This window comes from Candoia aspera, chromosome 3, assembly GCF_035149785.1.
Source record: "Candoia aspera isolate rCanAsp1 chromosome 3, rCanAsp1.hap2, whole genome shotgun sequence".
Taxonomy (NCBI): domain Eukaryota; kingdom Metazoa; phylum Chordata; class Lepidosauria; order Squamata; family Boidae; genus Candoia; species Candoia aspera.
Window position 1 is genome coordinate 112,785,379 of NC_086155.1, and position 20,350 is coordinate 112,805,728.

The window sequence follows — 20,350 nt, forward strand, 5'->3', positions numbered from 1 at the left end:
TTTTTGAGAGAGATGAATCCAGTGATGCCTCATTGTTTGTTTGGTATCATGATGAGGCTCACAAACGTAGCCTTAGTTTAAACAAGGGTAAGAAGGAGAAAAACTGAATATATCAAATTTCCACAAACCTGTCTGTTGGGCCAGGAGTAGCTAACACGTCTGTTCTGTTCACTGCCAATGAAATCACATCTGCTACTTCAATCTTCCCTGTTGGCTCAGTACTCCTTTCAGTCTCATAGAAGAGGAAAAACTTTTCCAGAGAGCACCAGATCCTCTGAAACTCTACACAAGAGAGACTGTTAGCCAAAGCCACTGTTCCATTATCCATCAGCTATGGATTCCACAATACTTGAACCTACCATCTTTGCTTCTCTTGATCACTTTGGCTGTGGATGGGGCTTTGTATAAGTAACCACAATGGACAACTGGTTGGGTGATCTCATTGTAGATCCCTTCTAGTTATACAGACAAAAAAAAAAACAGATGATTTAAAAATAAATTGTCTTTGTTCAAAGCCAGCAAACTCTTAAGTTTTGTTTCCAAGAGATAATTTTTCATAGCAGGATAGAAAATATAAGTTTGGTAGGAGATAGTAAATAAAATTTAAACACAGACACACATGCTTATTTGGCATTTAAAGAATCTTTTATTGCCAAGCCTGCCTGATGTCAAGAAGATAATACATAGACTTGTTTGATCAAGGAGGGAACTACAATTACTTTTATAAAAGACTGGAAACTCTTTATAGACATTTTGCTGAAAATGGATAAAAATGAACTGATTTCAGGATTTACTGATTAAAAAGGTTTGTTTATGGGAAGAAGGAAACTATGTTATGCAATACGGGAGAAGGGAAGTGGTAATTATTATGTTTTTAACTGCTGCAAAGAAGATAGGAAGTTGCTTCTTGAGATATCTTACTTTTTCTTGCTTTTTTGTTTTTTACTTCTACTTTTATCCTTTCATAATCTTTTCTATTTCTTCTTCTATATTTCTGTAGTTTTTAAAATCTTTGTAAAACCTTCTTTTAACAAAAATTATTTTTAAAAAAGAAGACAATACATAGCAGTTGATGAGGAAAAAAATAGGGTTGAATTAAATGAGTATGCCCAATGAAATACATTCTACTCTGTTTTCTACATATAGTATAGAGTAAGGTACAGTTACCTGGATGTTGACTCTGCCCACTGCTGGACCAGGGCTTAGCTTCCCAAGTAACACAGCTACCTTCCACTTCAGCTTCCACGGTGCTTGCAAAAAAATGCACCATTTTTTTAAGTAATCCCGGCCCAGACACAGCTGCACATAGAGCCTACAAAAACAAAAAATATCAAATGACTACTCAAGATAATCAGCTTCCTACAAGAGTATCAGGCACAGCATATTGAAACTGTAAGAAAAATATACCACGTGTCTTTTCAGGTAATGATGGCAACAGACTTCCTCCAGTATGTAAACGTGGAACGTTGCACTGGAATTTGTATGTGGGAATCTAGCTAATTTGTAATTCCATCAGATCTTGAGGACAGATTCTTCAATGCATGAAAACGTACCTGCAAAATGCTTTCCTGACTGTTATACTGAGGGTGTAGCATGCGGAAGCGTCCATAGCGGTACTTGTAGATGATGAAATCTCGCCTCTGGTCAGTGCTGGCATCAGGGTACAGGGCTTCAGAAGCTGGGAGATTTGCAGCCCAAAATTTGTTTGCTTGTTTATTCCCTAGCATGATGAACAGCTTTAGGAGAGAGCAATGGAATTAAATTGGATTGTGGCACTGGGTGAACAAAAGGACTCTGCCCAGGAATGCTGAAGAAGTATATCTCAACCTAGATAATCCAATGTATGCCTTTTCAATCCCACTTTTCCACAATTGTGCAATTCTACAATTTCAGATTGGTCCTACCACTTCCCAGCGCTAGATCTTTGGAGAAGACTTCATACCTGGACCATCTCATTGCTCCAAATACTTGTGTCCAGCTTCAGACTCTGCACCTTAGAAATGCTAGAACCCAGGCTCCGATGCAAACCTGGAGATATGGTAAAAAGGACATGTACAGTTCCAAAGGGCACGCATGCAGTCCAACTGGAGGTTTCACAGGAGCCTGACCTCATATTCAGACCAAAAGGAAGCTCATTATCTCAGGACTCATATAACTGCTTCTTCCACCAGAACTATACAAAACCCTTCTCGTTAGGTGAGGACATCACTTTTGTAGGTGGGCTTCTCTACAGGCAAACCTGAGTGCCAAAATAGTGAAGATTTTAAAAGAATGAGAGATGTAGATGTAGATTTTTTTTCCTCCTGCAGATTATGATTCCTATTTATTTCAGAATAATTTAAATGGTTCCCCTTGGGGTGTGCATCTGAATTTTGAGAATACATTAGGGTGCTTTCACAAACTGGGTATGGGGGCCTGCTATTCACGGAATTACTGTTGTAGGGAACAGAGCCAAATACATAGCACCAGTTTAGCACGCTGCTACCAGTCACCTTCCCTCTCCCTGGTTTCCATCTCAGCTACTACATGCTATCTGTTCTGATGTTTGTCCTTTTTTCTGGACACTGGGATGCAGCACCCATCATTTTTAATGTGTACATAGCCCTTATTGAGGAGAACAGATGTAATGTTGGCAACTGATTATTTTCTTTGCAGGGTACTAGCTTCTCATTTCCTTTGAGTTAAAAAAGAAGCAATGAAGAAGAGGGAATCAAGAAGGTACCAACTGAGGTATCTGCATGTACCTTGGTGCCACACTGGTATCCCAGATTTAGATCAGATTTTGCTCAGAATTGAATTGTCCTCTTGGCAAGACACTGGAAGCCGCATGCCATAAATAAGAATAATGACTGTGTCGCCATTTCATTTTTGAAAAATTTTTCTTACTCACATACAAATGAACCTATAATTCAAAATTAATCCTCCCCCCATATACACATGCAGTCAAACACAGCAATTAAACTTTCAAAGTTCAAAATTCAAATCAATGTATACTGACTAAAAACCCCCCATGGGGTGGGGGGACAGATAAGAAAAATTACAAGGGAGTGGACTCCTACTCCTTTCAAAAATGTCCCATCATATTGCAATTATCCTTAAATGCACAACCTCCACTAAACTAGCATTGTAGCATTTTGGAGGAAAGGTTAGTATTTCTCCTTCGAAGTAGCAATTGCTTATCATAAGTGGTCTGTTAAAGCCTGCAGATGCTATAAGTGGAGAGAGGTATTGACGCTTTACCACCCAAACTGCCATGATTTAGGCCTATATATGGCTCTAATGTCAGATATATTGTATATATGCACATACACATACAGATATACTTGCCTGCACACTGTTTGCAGATCACCACACACAAGTTGACGGAAGCCCAATCAGGGCTCAGTGCATGGCAGTCAGCACAGAATCTGTTAGCTTTGTTAGACCAGATCTTCTCAGCCACCTCATAATCATATAAAGTCTCAGCAATAGAGTTCTGAAGAGCTTCCATCCATTCCTGCTTCTCTCGTTCAGACTCCGCTCCAAAACTAAGGGAACACGCATCAAATGATGTAAGGCCTAATCAAAAAGCAAGGCTGTTATAAATACTCTGCTTGCAGCATCTACCCCCAAAATATTCCATAGTTGATGTTGGGGATGTGATACTGACAAATAATCCATTAGTATACAAAAACTGTAGACAATTGACTGACATGTGTGTTTGTGTTCACATGCTAAATATCTAAAATGCTCCGGCATTCAAACCAAGCTGAAGAGTTTCTACAGTGGACCACAACTCTCTTGTTCCTCCAAAAGCACTCATAGAAACACAAAAATCAATGTGCTTTTGCTCCTGCGATGTTGGTGACTTTGGGAATAATAGTCCATTATTTAATGGGAGTAGTACCTGGGGAACACAGGCACTTTATTGTGGGTTTAATTCGGCTGTTGCCAGGCAATCTAAAAAATGGGACCCTGAGTCAGGTTCTTGGGTAGGTGGAGGGTCTCAGTAGTGCCCAGTCATGCAGACCCTCGATGACAGCCCTGCTCAACATGCAGCTCTACAGCAGTTGAATGTTCTACCTTGTGGTCCCAGTTTGTGTTACCTGAAGATCTTGCTTGGGGTGATGAGTTCAAAATTACGGCCTTTAGCTTCTCGGATAGTGGCGCTGTGCAACTCAATCAGACAGATAGCAATGCCCATTTTAAAGAACTGTGGATGAAATTTGGACAGGAACCACTTGGTATGTATAGTCAGAAGAATGCTATCTGAAACTTACAAGATTAATTAGAAAAGAACACTCTTGCCCTGTTTCTTTCTTTCTTTCTTTTCTTTTCTACAAAAGAAAATAACAACAATAGAAGAAATATTGATGCTGCTGGCTGTGATCCAGTAACTTTTACTTCCAACAGCTTAAACTGTTCAGAGAGACTGCATTTGTCCTAGTCTGACATTATCACTTGGAGCCACTTAAAGAGGCATTCCTCTGTTAAAGTAGGGAAAACAAACTACAGCACATGAAATACGCTTTTGAAGAAGTAATAAAAAATGTCTTTAGTCAGTTTCCTAATGCTGAAAGTGGATACTTACTTGCTCGCTTTTGTACAGCCACATTTCGCCCAGGGTAAGAATTACAAGCAGTTTGGATTTGTAGCCTTTGAGTTCTAAATAGCCTCTCTTCTGGAAACGAGTGCTGCTGCTGCTGCTGCTGCTGCTGCTGCTGCTGCTGAGGCATGACGGGGGACAAAGGATCTGCTTGTCTGTGACTTTCTGCTGCAGAGTGCTGCACCATTCATTCCGCTGGGCTACAGCAAGCAAAACAGATAGCAGAAGATACAGATAGCAAAAGATGAGAAGATTACAAGTATTCCTCAGAGCGACTTTGGAGACGGTCTACGCAAACCTCCAGGAAAAGTTAGCTCTTCCTACATTTTCTCATTCCAAAAGAAGAACAGGAGATGAAATGTGAGCAGTAAGAAACAGAGAAGTGCTGCCTGGCAAAGGAGAAAGGTGAGCCTCTGAAGGTGGAGAAACAGAAGCAGCGAGGAAAGAGGAAAGGCTCGCTGGGATTGGGCTGGGACTTCATACCTTCGCTTTCAGCTCGGAAGACGAAAATCCTGTGTTTGGTGATGACCTGGAATTTGTTGTCCTTGGTGGAGCGCACCATGCCAATAGTGCAGAGAGGAATCAATCCTTTGGGATACGGTTCCTGCAACAGCCCAGGCAGTTAGTGAGCTCTACTCTGACATTCTTCCTCTAGAACTTTCTTCCTGCTTAAAGTTAATCCAGTTTATTTTTAAATATGTATTTTTATTAACTGTTTTAAGAAAAAATGCTTAAAAGAAAAGGAAAACAAAAACAAAAGGATATAAAAGTAGAATTGGGTGACTAAACGAGGGATTTACAAGTATCAAAAAAGTTACACTTTTTCAATATTTCATTAACTTTTTAATCGATAAATGAGTTTATTATATTGTTTTAAAAACCTGAAAATTGCTATAAAACTCTAAGCAGAATACAGACATCAGGAATAGTGGACAGCACAGTTTGAATCATTAAATGGAATTGTAAACTACGATGAAGTCTGCCCATACTACTATGAGACTGTTCCAATTTAAGGAATTTCTAATTAAGAAGTTCTGTAAAACTGAAATATTAACACTTTATGTAGAGAGAAACCTAAATATTGGATATGATAGAAATCCATACATTAAATGAAAGTCTGTGTCAGATTTATTTTTAAAATATGAAGTTATTCTAGACATTGAAGCATACTCCCACAATCCAGCTTCACTCCCATTCCATACTGGGTAAGTGGAGTGAGTGGCGAGGAGAGGAAGGCTCTAGAAAAGAGGCACACATCTAAGAAACTATGGCATGTTGAGATAGACAGCAGAATTGTAACTCACAATCTTGAGTTCCAACTTTCCTCCACCATTTCTCCCATCTACCTAGATTAGGCTCAACCTTCTTTTTTCAATTAACCAGAACCTCCCACTTTTTTTCTCCACTCCCTTTCTAAGCCCAACAAGTATAGTTGCTTAACATGAATTTCTGTTATACTGTTCTCACCTTCTCGTTGTTAAAATACATGAGGTTTTTCCCATCAAATCTGACAAAACGTCGCTGGAAGACATAATTCCTATTGAGAATGAAAGGAGAGCTCCTTGAATCCAGAACTGTTCACCAGGGACATGACACTGTTTATTAAAGGACTGCTGGGGAGCACAGCTGTCTCTGCTTTTAAAGCTGTAAGTGAAGAAGGCCAGCCGTACAAAAAGCAGAGTATTTATTTGTTTAACCATATGCAAATGTATTAGTTTGTTAAAAGGAATATTATGCATATCTCTGTGTCTTTTTGAAATAAACCTTACAAAATGACATCTTTATTACAGGCTTAGATCAGAATTATAAACTTTATAGTATGATGTATAATGTATAATGTAGCAGTGGCCAATTTTCCAACAAAGAAACATATTTAGGTTAGGCTAATGGAAAACAAAGAAAAAATGGGGGAAGGAACAAAAGACAGGGTCCCTTCGGCCAGTCACCTACCCCTGTGGAGAGAGCTTGTCCAGCCAGCCGTTGAGCACAGAGAGCGGCTGCTCTGACAAAGAGGTGTAGCTGGCATAGGGAGAGATGGTCAAGTCGTCTAAATTTTCACCAGGATATATGGGGTCAGAGAGCCTGAATGGGGAGCGCTTGACAGATGAAGCTTCCACGGTAGAGTAGCCCTCGGTCTCATTCTGAGCAGCACAGCTGATGATGTCTGCTTCCCTCTTAGCAGATGGACTCTTATCTTCTCCCCTGGGATTTCTGTCACTGGAAGAATGGGTGTCAGATGTGTTTAATGAATCAGAAACTGATAGAAGCATGAATCCCTCTCTGGTTGTAACTTGGGGCCAGCTAGTCTCCTTGGACAGTAAAAGCACTCCCAGTAAAAGAGGTAATTCTTAAGATACCACTTAGAGAGGCAATAGAAACAGAGTATGAGAAAAATGAGAACCATGAGAGGTATAATAACCCCTTAGTGAATGGCTGCTCCCCATATATTGACAACTATAGCTGAAGGACAAGCATTCATAATGCACTGACTGTCATGAGTACTGATGGCAAGCAGGAGGGGGCCTCTATCCAGGGGGGAAAACGCATGCATTTTCCTCCTTGGATAGAGGCCCCCTCCTGCTCGCCATCGGTACTCATGGCACTGACACTGGTAAATGAAAGGCTTTATAAGGACAATGTGCCTCTAAAATCTGTGTGCTTCCTTTCCCTGCTGCAGCCTCCTCCTTGTTGGAAGTCCTGGCAAATCCAGCATGCCTCATTTGCGTGTGAATTAGAATTGAGTTGTTCCACAATGCAACTCTGTGGAAGCTGTTTGTTGCCACTCCCACTTCCTCTTTCCCCTTCTTCCACCCAGGGAGAAGCAAGCATGCTGCTCTGCTCTCCATTCATCAGGGCCATGTGCTCAGGCCTTGATGAAGAATGCTGCCCCCTTCTTCCATCGATCAAAGAGGCAGCATGGATGCTGCTCTCTTCATCAGGGCCACGTGCTCGGGCCTTGATGAAGAATTCAGCCCCTTTCTTCCACACAGCTCTTGGCAGCTGTAGGGCTGAGAGTTTAAGGCAAACTATGTATTTAGAAAGAAAAGAACAAAGGAACTTCATCTTTTCCATCAAGATGGATGTAACAGAAGCAACAATAAAGTCAGTAAGGAATTCTGTTACTTATCTTAACCTAATCTATCTAAGTGTGTGATTCTTTATGCTTGGGAGGGCTGAATGTGTAAGATCAATGACCTGTGTTTCACTGGCATGCTCATTGAAGCTATCTAAGATAATTTTATTTTTCTGTGCCAGCTTCTCAGCTGTGTTATAAGCTCTGCTCCATTTCAGTGGTTCTAGCAGGCCACTAAATTGGCTTCACTCCTCCACTCCCCTGCAGCCATTGTTCCACACACCACACTCTGCTGCTCCTCCTGTCCCCTCTCATCTTAACTGTCACAAAATCTCAAGCTTTTGTGCTGGTACAGCTATAGTGAGCCATTTTAAGGATTCTTTTCCCAATGGAAGAGGGATATTGAACTGTGCAGAGTAGCCTTACCCAACCTGATGCCCTCCAAAGGCATTATGCTATTCTACCCCAGAATTCCCACTGTTGAAAGCAAGGAAGATGACCTTGATGGAAATATGCAGGAACCATTACTGAGGCAAAAGGGACTGAAGTACTTTCAAGTCCAGAAAGAGATAACATTTGGAAGTGGCTCAGACAGACTCCTCCCTCATTTGCTGAAGTATAAAAAGGAGGAGAATGTACAGCACAATCGAACTGGCAAGATTCTGTTATTATAGCCAATCTAAAAAAAAAAAGTAGTTTTAGCCTTCCTATGGAGTTGATTTCCTGGTCTGGTCTACCTACCTGACACCCACCTAGCACAAACTTTTACCACAATGGTTCAAAATTCTTTTGAGTTCTAGCACAACATATCTGGAGGGAAATGGGTTGGATACAGCTCATGCTGAGATGGTTCTCTGGTGATGGCAAAAGGTCTGATCTGGTTCTCTGGTAGCACCTTTTCTGATTAACAGATTTTATTAAAAGGTATGAGCATTTGTGAGCTGCAGCTCTCTTCATCAGATTGCCCCAAACCAGAACCAATGCACTGAGACTATAAGGAAGTAGGCTCAGGCTAGATGTCAGGAAGAACTTTGTGATGGTTTCAGCTATAAGCTATGGAAAAGGTTGCCACTGAAGTGGTAAGTTCTCTTTCACTGGAGGTCTCCAAACTGAGGTTAAATGGTCATCTGTCATATACCATGTTATCTTGTTCATACCATCAGACAGATAAGGCTTCAACATTCCTGTCCCACCCACTCCAGCGTCTCCTTATTTCTCCCATCCTCTATCTATAATAAAATGGTAATTATGAAGACGCATGTAGTTATTATATAGCACATATGTTTATTGTGCACATCTTTTTGCTGTTATTTTTGCACTGGAATTCCAGAGCAAATTCTAACTGCTGATTATAAATCAGAAGCTCAGATAGAGTTTTCTAAAATATTTAGCTGTCTTCTTTTCTAGAAGACCAAATTCCATGTCATGGGAATAGGACTTCACTCCGAGAATCCTTAAAACCTGTGCTGCCCTTAGCTCCTGAGAATTGCTCTTCTGGCTTGGCTTTTTCTTCCTAAGTTTAAAGAACAAATGGATGAAATATGGGTTAAAAACCTGGGCTAAAGGAGGATCACTGTATCTGGATGCTGCATGAAACTTGCATTGCATATTAACCTTGCATATTAGGGAAGGAATCATGCATAACATGTATAGGCAGAAAAAAAACCAAACCACTTACATGGGGTCCCTTCTCTGGTTTGTTATACATTTTCGTACATCTTCATAGTCTTGACATTCAGAAGTTGCTGAATCCTAGAAAAATATTAAAGAATAGTTCAGCAGACACAGGAACGACTAATTTTTCTTGGCCAGTTGCTTAACTCTATGATTCTTTGTGCATAAATTGATGGAACTTTCTTACTGGGGTCTAAATCAGCTTTATATTTCCATCTAGGAACTCAAAAAAACTTGGGCCTGAAGGCATGGCCATTCCCTATTACCTGTATCTAACTTTATAGATTTCTTTGGGAGCATGGTGATCCTTACTGTTTTTTCTCCTAATAATTCCCAGTATTAAATTTCCCTTACTGCTTTAGAAATCTCAGTTGACATTTTCTCTGAGCTATCCTTTAGATTCCAGCCTTCCATTTGGCACACAGTCTATCCCAATCTCATTCGTTTATATATAGTTAGACATCTGCTTCTCTCACTGCTCCCTCCTCCCATTCCCTCCCCCACCAGCCATGGCTGGGAAAGGCAACTGTCTGGAAGGGAAGAACACAATTAGCAAAAAGCCCAAGGTATCCTCACCTGCCCCTGGGTGGACCAGCAGAGTCCAAACATACTCTCACAGTAGGGGCTGATGAACTCATCAACAGCATCTGAGGGTAAACAAAGTTGGAAAAGCAATAATGACTTCAGAAGTAAAAAAGAGACTTCAGTACAATTCTCCCGAGTCTAATTTGCTCAGAACAAAAATGGAAAATTGAAAGAAAAATCTTGTGTGTGTCTCTTACAGACCCCTTCACAGCAGAGAGAACTTTGTGAAATTGATTGCTATAGGCACACAGGAAGGTTTTGTTTTGGCAGTTAGAAAAACTTCCTGCTTCTAGTGCTGCTGTTCCAACAAGAGCCTCTGTGGCTCTTTTTTTTTTCCATGAAAAATTAGACATTTTGAGAACTGATGATGGACGCCCTATATACTGTATATTATTTGCTCATAAAATTCTCTGAGGAAGGGAAAAGGGGAAAAAGAACACAGCAAATTATATTGATGAGAGAGATTTGGTGTCTGGGACCATGGTCTGAGTTCTCTGGATGATTACATGAGACAAACTGCACCTGCAGGTTATGTCAAAATCCCAGCATGCAGTGAGGTCATGATGCAAATCCCATCCTTATGGCCTTGCATCATAGTATCTGAGGCAAGTACACAATGTTGCAGGTTTTGCAACATAATGTCACGATGCAGGTTTTATCATTAGTAACAAGGACTGCTGAAATGTGTTCGGCCAAAGCAAGGCAAGCTTGAACAGCAGAACTAACAATGGGACCTGTTGAAGCACTCAATGGAAATTCAGAAAGAACGTTGCTCTAAAATTAATGGCCTTCGTATTCTATATACTAACTCTCAGAACAGAGAAATACCCTACAGGATCTTGAAGTCTCTGAAGTCAGGCAGATAAACATGACTTTAATAGGTATGATGAAGACATAGTAAGATAATTCCCGTAACTGGAATATGGCAAAGGAAGGATATAATTTGTTCAAAAAGAACAGAAACAATAGAAAGTGAAGATGTGGGGACGAGACAGGTCACGGACAGAGGCAAACAGCCTGCAATCAGATTGATCCTTACTAAAGCAAGGCCCAGGCCTACCTAAAGGCATGAGGCTGTCAGCCCATGGAACTGTACAGGCGTATAAGAAAAGTGCAAAAATTGAACCTCACTTATGCTACAAAGAAAGCTTGAATTTTATACTTGGAACTTGCTAGATTTTTTCTTTGCTGCCATTCTTAGTTCTTGCAATAAATCTATTTACCAAAAGAACAGTGCTCTTGAATCATTGTCTGCAAGACTTCTGGTTCAGTATGACCAAGGGAAGCCTGAGAGGAGTTGAACGGTACAGTAACAATATCTAGTCCTGCTCAGAAATCCAAGCGAACTGAACCTGGAAATACTGTAGAGAGCATGTGGGTTAAAATAAGTAGGGGAACAAATAAAAATATTTGGCGTCCGCTACTGATTAACCAAGGAAAAGATGTAGATGACACTTTCCAAAAGCGAATGGCTCATCTTTCAAAGAGACATTAATAGTAGTGATAAGAGCCTTTAATTACTCTGACATTTGTTGAAAGACAAACTGAAATATTCCAGGAAGTTCCTAACTTTTATTGATGACAACTCTCTCTTTCAAAGGATGATCAACTCTCCCAAACTTAACTCCAACCAACAGGGAAGAGCTAGTTGAAGAAATGGAAACTGCAAAAACATTGAGGAAAGAGATCATATAATCCTGGAATCCTGATGTGAAAGGAAATGTTTCATACTCAAGTGTAGCCAGAGGCAGATCCCACCTAAAGCACCATGTTCAGTTCTGGGCATCACACTTCCAGAACGTTCAGAGGACAGCAATGAGAATGGCCAGGGATTTGAAACTAAGTCCTATAAGAGAGAGCAAAGGAACTAGGAATGCTTAGCTTTAAAACAATAGAGTGATATCATAGCGTTCTTCAAATACAGAATCACAGAGAAGGTCAAGGCCTGTCCTCCATTCCATTTGATGACATGAAATAATGGAATGAAGTTACAGGAGGGCAGATTACAACTGAATTTTAGAAAAAAAAATTCTAACAGTAAAATAGTGTAGCCTATTAATCAAAGAAGTGGTGGACTCCTCTTTGCTGTATACTGTATGTTCAAGCGGAAGCTAGATAATTCTCTCAGGGTTGCTTTCATTTGCATTCCTGCACTGAGCAGTGGGTTGGACTTGATATACCCTTTTGCTAAATCTATGCTTCTGTATTTTTTTGTTATGGGAGCATAGTTGGCATTACTCAAGTTCTAAGCTACCTCTGATTTACTGAGTCCATAAGGGGTATGGAGGAATATCTACAACAGGGTCTTTTCACCCAGGAGCTTCTAGTTTTAGAAGAATTACAAGCCACCCTTTTCTATCATGCTTTCAGCTACTTTTATACTATATTAATTAAGGAAAAAACAAAAAGCAGGGCACTAGAGTTTACAATCTTAGGTGAAAAATCTACCTCACCCTGCCCCTTCCCATTAGTGTCCAAGAGAACCAGTCTTCACTCACTTGAATTGCTACTAAGTTCTTCAGGTGAATGTTGTGTACTCAAGCAGAACTGTCCCAGGGAGCTATGAAAAGGGAGAGAATATTTTATTTTAGATTTATAGTCATCCTATTGAAGATATATTCATTGAAGAACCATATTTCTGAAAAGCACTCTTTTCAGAAATATGGCTAGCTTAGGCTTTCTGGCTTCCTGCAGTGTGAACTAAATTTTAAATTCTAAATTTAAATCCAGGCACCACACTATGGGCTTATCCAGGCTTTAACACACTTTCCTTCAGTCTATGAGGTGGCACAAAAAAATCCCTACATAAATTTACCTTGTCCCAATAGGTAATCCTGATTCAGTAACAAATGATACTGTCCCTACAGTTTTAATGTGAGACAAGATAAGGTCAGTGATTGATGCTTTTGTTTCTCGTCCCACCAACATTCCTACTGCTACCTGATGGGTGGGAAAAACAACCAGCAATTACTCTCCTTAACATTGTGGTGCGATGGATAATGGGAACCTGAGAATCAGAGGTCTGGGACTCTTCTTTCAATAGAAGCTATTACAGCTGTGTCGATCATTTCACAATCATATTGAAAGCAAAACCAATGTCCTATGCCAGCTTTCAGGTTGTCCAACGATATGCCACTGGCACAGAGGTACTCCATGGGAGTGGGTTTTTACTTGGGCTGATTCTGAACACATATCTAGCATTATTCCAAGAGAGCAGTAAGCAGTTTTCCTAAAACAAAACCAGGCTGATAGGTTGGTGATGTGGTGGATGGGCACGGGACGAAACAAGAGACAACACAGGGAGAGGACCACCTGAGTTCTCTTCCAATTCACCCCATGACCCAGGTACCCTTTTTCAAAAGCTGCTGTTAAGGTCAACAGCATGCAGCTGAAGCAGCAGTGGAGTGAACTTGCCATTTTTTTTAGCGATTCTGCTGCTGCTGCTCCATTGGAATGGTGAGTGATATGGGAAAAAGCACTGGTGAGGGAGTTGAATAGGCAAAATGGTGGCAGAGAAGGAACATCCCCACCACCAGAGGAATACAAAAAAGCATCTGGATAGCAATGGAGGATACATAAACATGAGAAGCAGCAGAATCATGCTCTCTTTCCCAATGGAATATATCTACCTAAAAAGCTAATTTAGTTTTTAATCTTTTTTAAAAGAGGGATCTAGTGTTCTCTCACAGGACCACTGAACACATGCTTTGAAAAAGGTCTATTCTGTTTCACTAGAGCAGCAAATAGGTGTTAATAAGGAGCCTGCATAAAACCAGGCTTGCACTTTGGAAAGCACTGGCCAAGTGCTATGTAAGCAGCTGCCTGAGGAAGCTAGGTGTCATGTTAGTCTAGCAGCAGCACAAAACAAAATGGCCACAGAAGGCAGTGGCCAGCAACTGGAATGGAGGGGGGTGTATACTGCAGGCAAAAGTGGCCAATAGTTGCTAGCAGATCTCAGCCCATGACTGCATAATCACCAAAGAAATTGGGCATACAGCAAGATGTAAAACACTTTATCACCATATTGGCCAAATACAAAGTTAAACAACCTCAGACAAAGGCAGCATCCTAAGGATGTGTCCTTACATTTAGCAAACCATCTTTCAAGATGCAGTTGGGGGAATGTGAGGGTGAGCCCTAAGACATTGTTCATAATATAGCCATCTAATACTGATCCCTACAATTCTCCTGGTATAAATCCTTCTGTTGGTAGGACTACAAAAGACTGTGAAGTATCAGCCATCTCTATAGTTAGGAGGCAAACTAGCTGGGCTTCCATGTTATCGTACTACCTAACCATGAGCCTAAATGAAGCCAACATTCCATGTATGCTAGGTTTCACAGTTCTAGATTATTGCTTATTAGCTGTGGAAGCTCTTATTCTCAAAATACGAAAAAGCATTTGCTGCTCACCAGCCTTTTAAGCCCTTGGCCAGAGGAAAAAAATTTTTTTTTAAGATTAAAGGCTGCATTTGGCATTTATATGGAACATAGGAGAGAAGACAGATTAAAAAAGGAATCAGGATAAAATAGTAGATGTATTGGAACAAAGAATATATTTGATTCAATATAAATGTAATCAATATTATCTGAAATTAATTGGATTATTTCCAATGTATTTTTCCCTTCTGTCACAATAAAAATTTGGCAGGAACTATTGGGGGAGCTCAGAGTCAAGGCTTTGGGGAATTCCATTATGCATCCCTGCCCTAAATCTATGAAATTCTGAAGAAGCCCAGTTGTCTGCAAGGTTGAACAGGGATCCAATCAGTAATTCTAAAGAAGGTAGGATGCAGAAGTACCTGAAATTTTAATAGCCAGAGTATCCCCTTCTTAATCTATGACTACTGCTAGTAGTTGGTATATACAATACATACAGTACATAAGTGCATGTATGTGTGTGTACACACAGACACAGATGCACCCACACAAAGAGTCTTCCTACTCTAGCTGAGGCCTTTCTAACTGACTAGGAATAAACTATACTGCTGGGAAGAGCATGTATACTTACCCAGCCTTCTCCATGTTATAATTTCCATTTTGCAGGACTATTTCAGAATGCTGTGTGCTAGTCACACTTCTCAGGCTCTCCTTCATTTCTACTCTTTTAGCTGGCAAGGGAACATCTGATAACATCTCTTTCTTATCCTCTGGGGAGGCTGACTGGATGAGGACAGATGGAATTAACACAGTCTCTGCCTGCATTTTCTTTGCAGGTGAAATGGATGTGGTTGGCTTGGTGTCCATAGACTGGCTGTTATAGCTGGAACATTTGGGGGTAGAAGGAAAGGATAAAGTTTTAGACAAATGCTTGCTTTCACTACTCATTTCATTTATGTGAACGAAGGACTGAATAACAGTTCCAGAGTTATTCTCTATTGGCCTACTCTGAGAAGCTACAGTAGGGACTTGGTCTTTTGAGGTTATCTCAAGCTTCTGAGCATTTGTGGTACATTTTTCTTGGTCAAATCCCTCTTGAATATTACATGCTCCTTGCGGTTGTTCAGAAGAAAAAGTGGGTTTGTGAACAGGTAGCAATATTGACAATGAGACTGGCTGTAGTTTGGCTGTTCTGTAATCATGTGGGAATACAGTTCTGGGTTTGGGTACTGGCTTTGCTACAGGATAAGTAGACTCTTTATTCAGAAGTGAATGTTGGAGGTGACTGGCTGAATCGTGGTCAACCTCAGAGTCAGAAATAGTTTTTGCCAAGATTTCTTCATTCTTTATCACAGGTCTATCCAGAGAATATGTAATTTCACGTGACCTAGAATGGGAATCTTCTGCCATGTGCCCACTTTCATTCTCCACAGACAGACAGGTTTGTTGTACTAAATTCAGAATCCTTTTGCAGTGGCCAGTAGCAGTGATGCCAAGCTTCTGTAGGTCCTCCTTACTGAGTGAGATCACATCTCTCACCAAGACATATCCGTGTTGTTTGAAGGTATCTTGATAGCTTTCCAGATGAACGATGGCGAGCCAGTCTGCAATATCAGAGTCCATGTGACACAAAGGATGCATGTCAGTTTAGCAAGGAAGGAAATGAACTTTTCAGCCTACAATCTGTGGGACACCAAAGAAACAGTGAAAAATTTAGAACTGAAAAATTGCAAGAGCAATGTAATCTATAATAAATCTGTGAGCAGTGAAAAAGAATAAATACATTAGTTTCTCTCGTCTGAATTCTCATTTTTGGCTCCTGTTGGTTGGGAAAAACAGATATATGCTCAGTTCAAATTGATGGAGTTTTAAAGGTTAATAAAAGAACTCCAAGCAGCTAACAACAATCTTGCAAAATAGAAGTGTGAACCAAAAAGGAACTTGCACATTAAGCTTAATTACGTTCAGAAAAAAATTCAGTCTTCACACAGTAGTTAGATGAAGAGAAAAAAAAAGGTAGCTTACATTTATTCAGTAGATCTGGATACAAGCAGCTTCACAGTAGAAAGCACTTATTCATCACTGGTTCTTTGCAGACACATTCTATGAAATAGAAATATCTGCATGCAAGTGAGATGAAAGGACGAGAGCTGCATTCTGCAGCACCTCTTGCTTGCAGGTGTGCCCAAGAGGTAATGGAGATTGTTAATCCCCAACCCAAGGAGGAGGAAGTGGAAATCAGGTGACCCATGTGACATCCCACAAGCACAATAGAGGTGCGTTTACTAGAGAAACCCTCTTTTTATGCTTATGAGACAATGCTGAGTTGACCCCCTGATAATTCCAGCACAAATAAAGAGTTCAAATTGCTATTCTCTGAACTCAATCTAGTTATCGTGGCTAATATTCTGTTTGTGACGAAGGATTCCTAGAAAAAATATTGAACATTGTCCTCAATAGAGACCTTCCTTTCCCAGGAAAAGAGGGCCAACTGTTACAGAGCACCTTTAGCCACCTACTCTGCAGTGAAACAGAGAATGAATCTCCTTTCTAGTTTTCCACTGGAGTGTGGGTGGAACATTCAGAATCCCATCCTCTGAAGAAAAAACATAAATCTATTTTAAAAATACCAAGATTCTCCAAGAGTAAGGTACTTTGACAGTGAGAAAAATAGGAGGAAGAGTTTGTAATTGGAAAGACAATGTGGTCTCTGTTACAACCTGTTGAGGGCATGAGATGAGGCAATTCACAGTAAACCACACCTAGTAAGAAACTCCTGTACACATTTAGTGCAATCAGCAAACAACACAGGCTACCAGACAGAGCAGAAATGTCTCCTACTCTCGTTGCATCACCAGCACAAGCCCTTTATATGGAACAGTTTTTCTCAATACATCTTTTTACGTTGATCGATTCACCAAACCCTACACTACCCTAACTCAACTTCCCTCATTTTCATACATTTGTTTACATTTACTCGAAATCTAGAACTAGAAAGTCTCCTCCCTGGGCCATGGGTTTTCATGATCAATCAATATATTTAAGGAAAAAGGTTCTTTCTTGATCATAATTGCCGTTTTATCTTTCCTTTTTGGATTAATGGTATGTCATCACATGGTGTTTTGCAGAAGATGGGAAATTACAAAATTAGTCATGATTAATGGAAAAGACAGAGCCCTCAGATCACCAAGCCCAACCTAACTAAACATTATATGCAACAAAAGTCCTGTAGTTAACTATTTTCAAGGGGGCAAAAATAAAGATTGGAAAAAGAAAATAGGTAAAATGAAAGTGTTGCTTAACACTTTTCCCATTTGCCTTTTCTCTGTTTCAGATCATGCATGCTTGGGCTCTGTGAAGTCCATCCAAACTGCTTCATGGCTGGATCCTTAGTGCCATAGCTCAACCCTATTTCTGTCAATGGAGTACTCTATTCTGACTAGTCTTAATTCTGGAGCAGGAATCGGGAAAATGGAGCTTCACCTTCTATTATCTAGCATGGAAAAATATAATGCATATCATTTATATGTATCATTTCTATTTTTTATTCAAATGGGACAAAAACTGCAGGTAAATTGACCTTTATGAAGGGATAAAGCATGCCACATTTCATAGAATGGTGCGGGGCATATGCCCAACATTCTCAAAGTTCCCTATACATTTGTTGAACCATTTTCTTTATCCTCTCTGATATACTAACACACACATGTACATCAGTAGGGGTAAAATAAGAGTGGGCAAATAATACATATAAGGGAAAGATCCCCATCTGCTTTATTTAAAATTTTACACAGCTTACACAATTAAAAAAAACAATTAAAATTATGCTTGGGAACAAGGAGTTTACACAAAAATTAGTACAAGTGAAAAAAACTAAAAGATAACAGTGTGAAAAGACAGAGGGGAAGAAAGGTAGGAAATGAAAGGGGCAGATAGATGCATAAACATATTAAAAGAAGATTAAGCCGAGTATGATGAAAGGAATAAATGAATCGATTTGGCATTTGCAAGAGGGAACAATATCACACAAAATCACTCAAAAAAAGAATCAGAATCACAATGTAGTAATGATTGTGATGATAGCAAATATGGATCTCTCTCTCTCTCTCCACCGTCCTCCCCATTTTTTCTCAAGGAAGTGCCATGTTTTTCTAAAATCTCCTTTTGAACTGTGGTACCTACTACCCAACCACATAACAGGGGGAAAGGATTTAAATCAGGGAACGAGTGAATTAAATGCCTTAGCCCCAAATGACCCCATTTTGTACAAAGGTCAAACATTTTTCTGAGCCAGAACACCCAGAGCTTTGCTATAGAATAGTTTAAAAACAAACAAACATTTAAAATTCTAAAACCCTGCCAAGTCACCCCAAATTCTTTTATTATACTATATTACTCTTATAGTATACTTTAATAATAATTATAATATATATACTTATGAGTACTAGCTAGAGTACTCTGAGTAGAAAGGCAGGCTATAAAATCAAATCAATTACAAACATTTACAGCATTTTACTAGATCTTTCCTACACCAAATGTTGCTTGAGCAACTAAGAGGTAAGAAAAAGTCTAAGTTTAGCTTAAGCACCATTCTAGCCATCCTTTCTCAACTCCTAAATACTGTTGTGCATCAGTTTGGCCAAGACAAGATCCCAACATTCAGAACTGATGCTAATTTATCCCACCAAAATGAACCCGTTTTAACGTTCTGATTCTGGACTCCACAAAACTTCTGTGCCAAACTGTTTCTATAGAGCTTCTACATATTGCAAAGAATAGTCTCCTTACTATAAAATATCACTGGGGTGTGGGTAGGGTATTGATTCAGTGGCTGGCAAGATTGTTGTAAAATTAGTACCCTTCAAATTAGGCCATCATTGGTCATCTCAGTCCCCCAAAGCCTAGGTTTTACATTTGTTCCACCTCATTGTCTCCCACTGTTTTGTGAGTAACTTTAGGCTAGTGACTGATTTATTTTATGGACAAGGCCAGTGGGTTAATCACTTAAAATTTCCAGCTTAACGCCAGCAATTAGCTCTATCACCTTCAGGAAGGGGCGTCATCTTTCCTTATAAATACCATTTATTTTTGTACAAAACCTGAAAGCTGGTCTATAGAAATTTGGCATGGATGCTCCTTACAAGGAGCTTGCATTCTGTCACAAAGTAACAGGCTTTTTTTTAATTAAATAGATTTTAAAGGAGCATAACTCAGAATTTCTGTAGCTATTCCTATACCTTCATCACTTCATAAACAATTACAACCCATTATGTTGAAAAACAAAAGAAAAGTTTCCAATATTTTTCCCATTGTAGTTTATGAGACATGAAATTAATGCAATAAAAACCAAAACCAAAATCAAAATGAGTCATTAAAATAATTGACTATTATATCCTTGACAAAAGAAATGTGCTTGTACCATCTTCCTAAGTATTTTTCAAGTCCTGCTCTTGTTCTGGTCATGATTATCTGTGGAGCAACCCAGAACAGATAAAACTAATTTTGTAAATTGTAGCTAAATTTACAGTGGATAGCTTTGCTGATCATTAGTCATGTTAACTACCTGTACCAGCAGACCATTCAAACAATTAAAGTGTTACATGGTGGAATCATGGTTATGACAAGATTTGAAGCAGGACTTTTTAATGATTTCCTAGCCATGATCCTTTATCAGAGTGCCTTGGTAATCCCTGCCATTTCTTCTTTCCTGATGTTTTGGAAACCTCCATCATTTGCTCTATGGAGAAAAACTAGATCTTGACTGTGCTATCTGGATATATTGATATGCAACACTTACCCTTCTTTTTCCTGCTCTTCACTAATAATAGTTACAGTTGATCATGCGATAGAAGAGCTGTAAGATATCCTTTGAATTCCTATTTGGAGAACAGTCCAGAAATGGATAACCTCCCACAAATGAAGCAACTCCTGCAACTACTTGGCTATTGCTCCCCCTCTGCCACCCAACTCAATTCTTCCATTTCCTCCCATTGTTCAAGAGAGGTTTCCTTCCTGTTGCTTTCTCCCACCCTGCAAACAGGAATTATTCTGCT

General features: G+C 39.7%; 1 protein-coding gene across 2 annotated transcripts in view; it reads right to left on the reverse strand.

The window, feature by feature from the left end:
* ARAP3 (ArfGAP with RhoGAP domain, ankyrin repeat and PH domain 3) overlaps positions 1–15,972 on the reverse strand; it is an 87,215-nt gene extending 71,243 nt beyond the window's left edge. Inside the window, exons 1-16 of one of the 2 annotated variants that reach the window (XM_063298634.1) lie at positions 15,685–15,972; positions 14,929–15,180; positions 12,416–12,477; positions 9,909–9,979; positions 9,337–9,410; positions 6,536–6,802; positions 6,053–6,122; positions 5,069–5,189; positions 4,571–4,785; positions 4,086–4,192; positions 3,328–3,527; positions 1,943–2,028; positions 1,554–1,736; positions 1,168–1,312; positions 360–455; positions 129–282 (exon numbers count right to left, since the gene is read on the reverse strand). In XM_063298634.1, the coding sequence (XP_063154704.1) occupies positions 129–282; positions 360–455; positions 1,168–1,312; positions 1,554–1,736; positions 1,943–2,028; positions 3,328–3,527; positions 4,086–4,192; positions 4,571–4,785; positions 5,069–5,189; positions 6,053–6,122; positions 6,536–6,802; positions 9,337–9,410; positions 9,909–9,979; positions 12,416–12,477; positions 14,929–15,180; positions 15,685–15,938 (2,357 nt within the window). In that variant the 5' untranslated portion in view covers positions 15,939–15,972. Of the gene's footprint in view, positions 1–128; positions 283–359; positions 456–1,167; positions 1,313–1,553; positions 1,737–1,942; positions 2,029–3,327; positions 3,528–4,085; positions 4,193–4,570; positions 4,786–5,068; positions 5,190–6,052; positions 6,123–6,535; positions 6,803–9,336; positions 9,411–9,908; positions 9,980–12,415; positions 12,478–14,928 lie in introns of both variants that reach the window. The other variant, XM_063298633.1, reaches the window with a different exon arrangement.
* Positions 15,973–20,350: the final 4,378 nt, after the last annotated feature.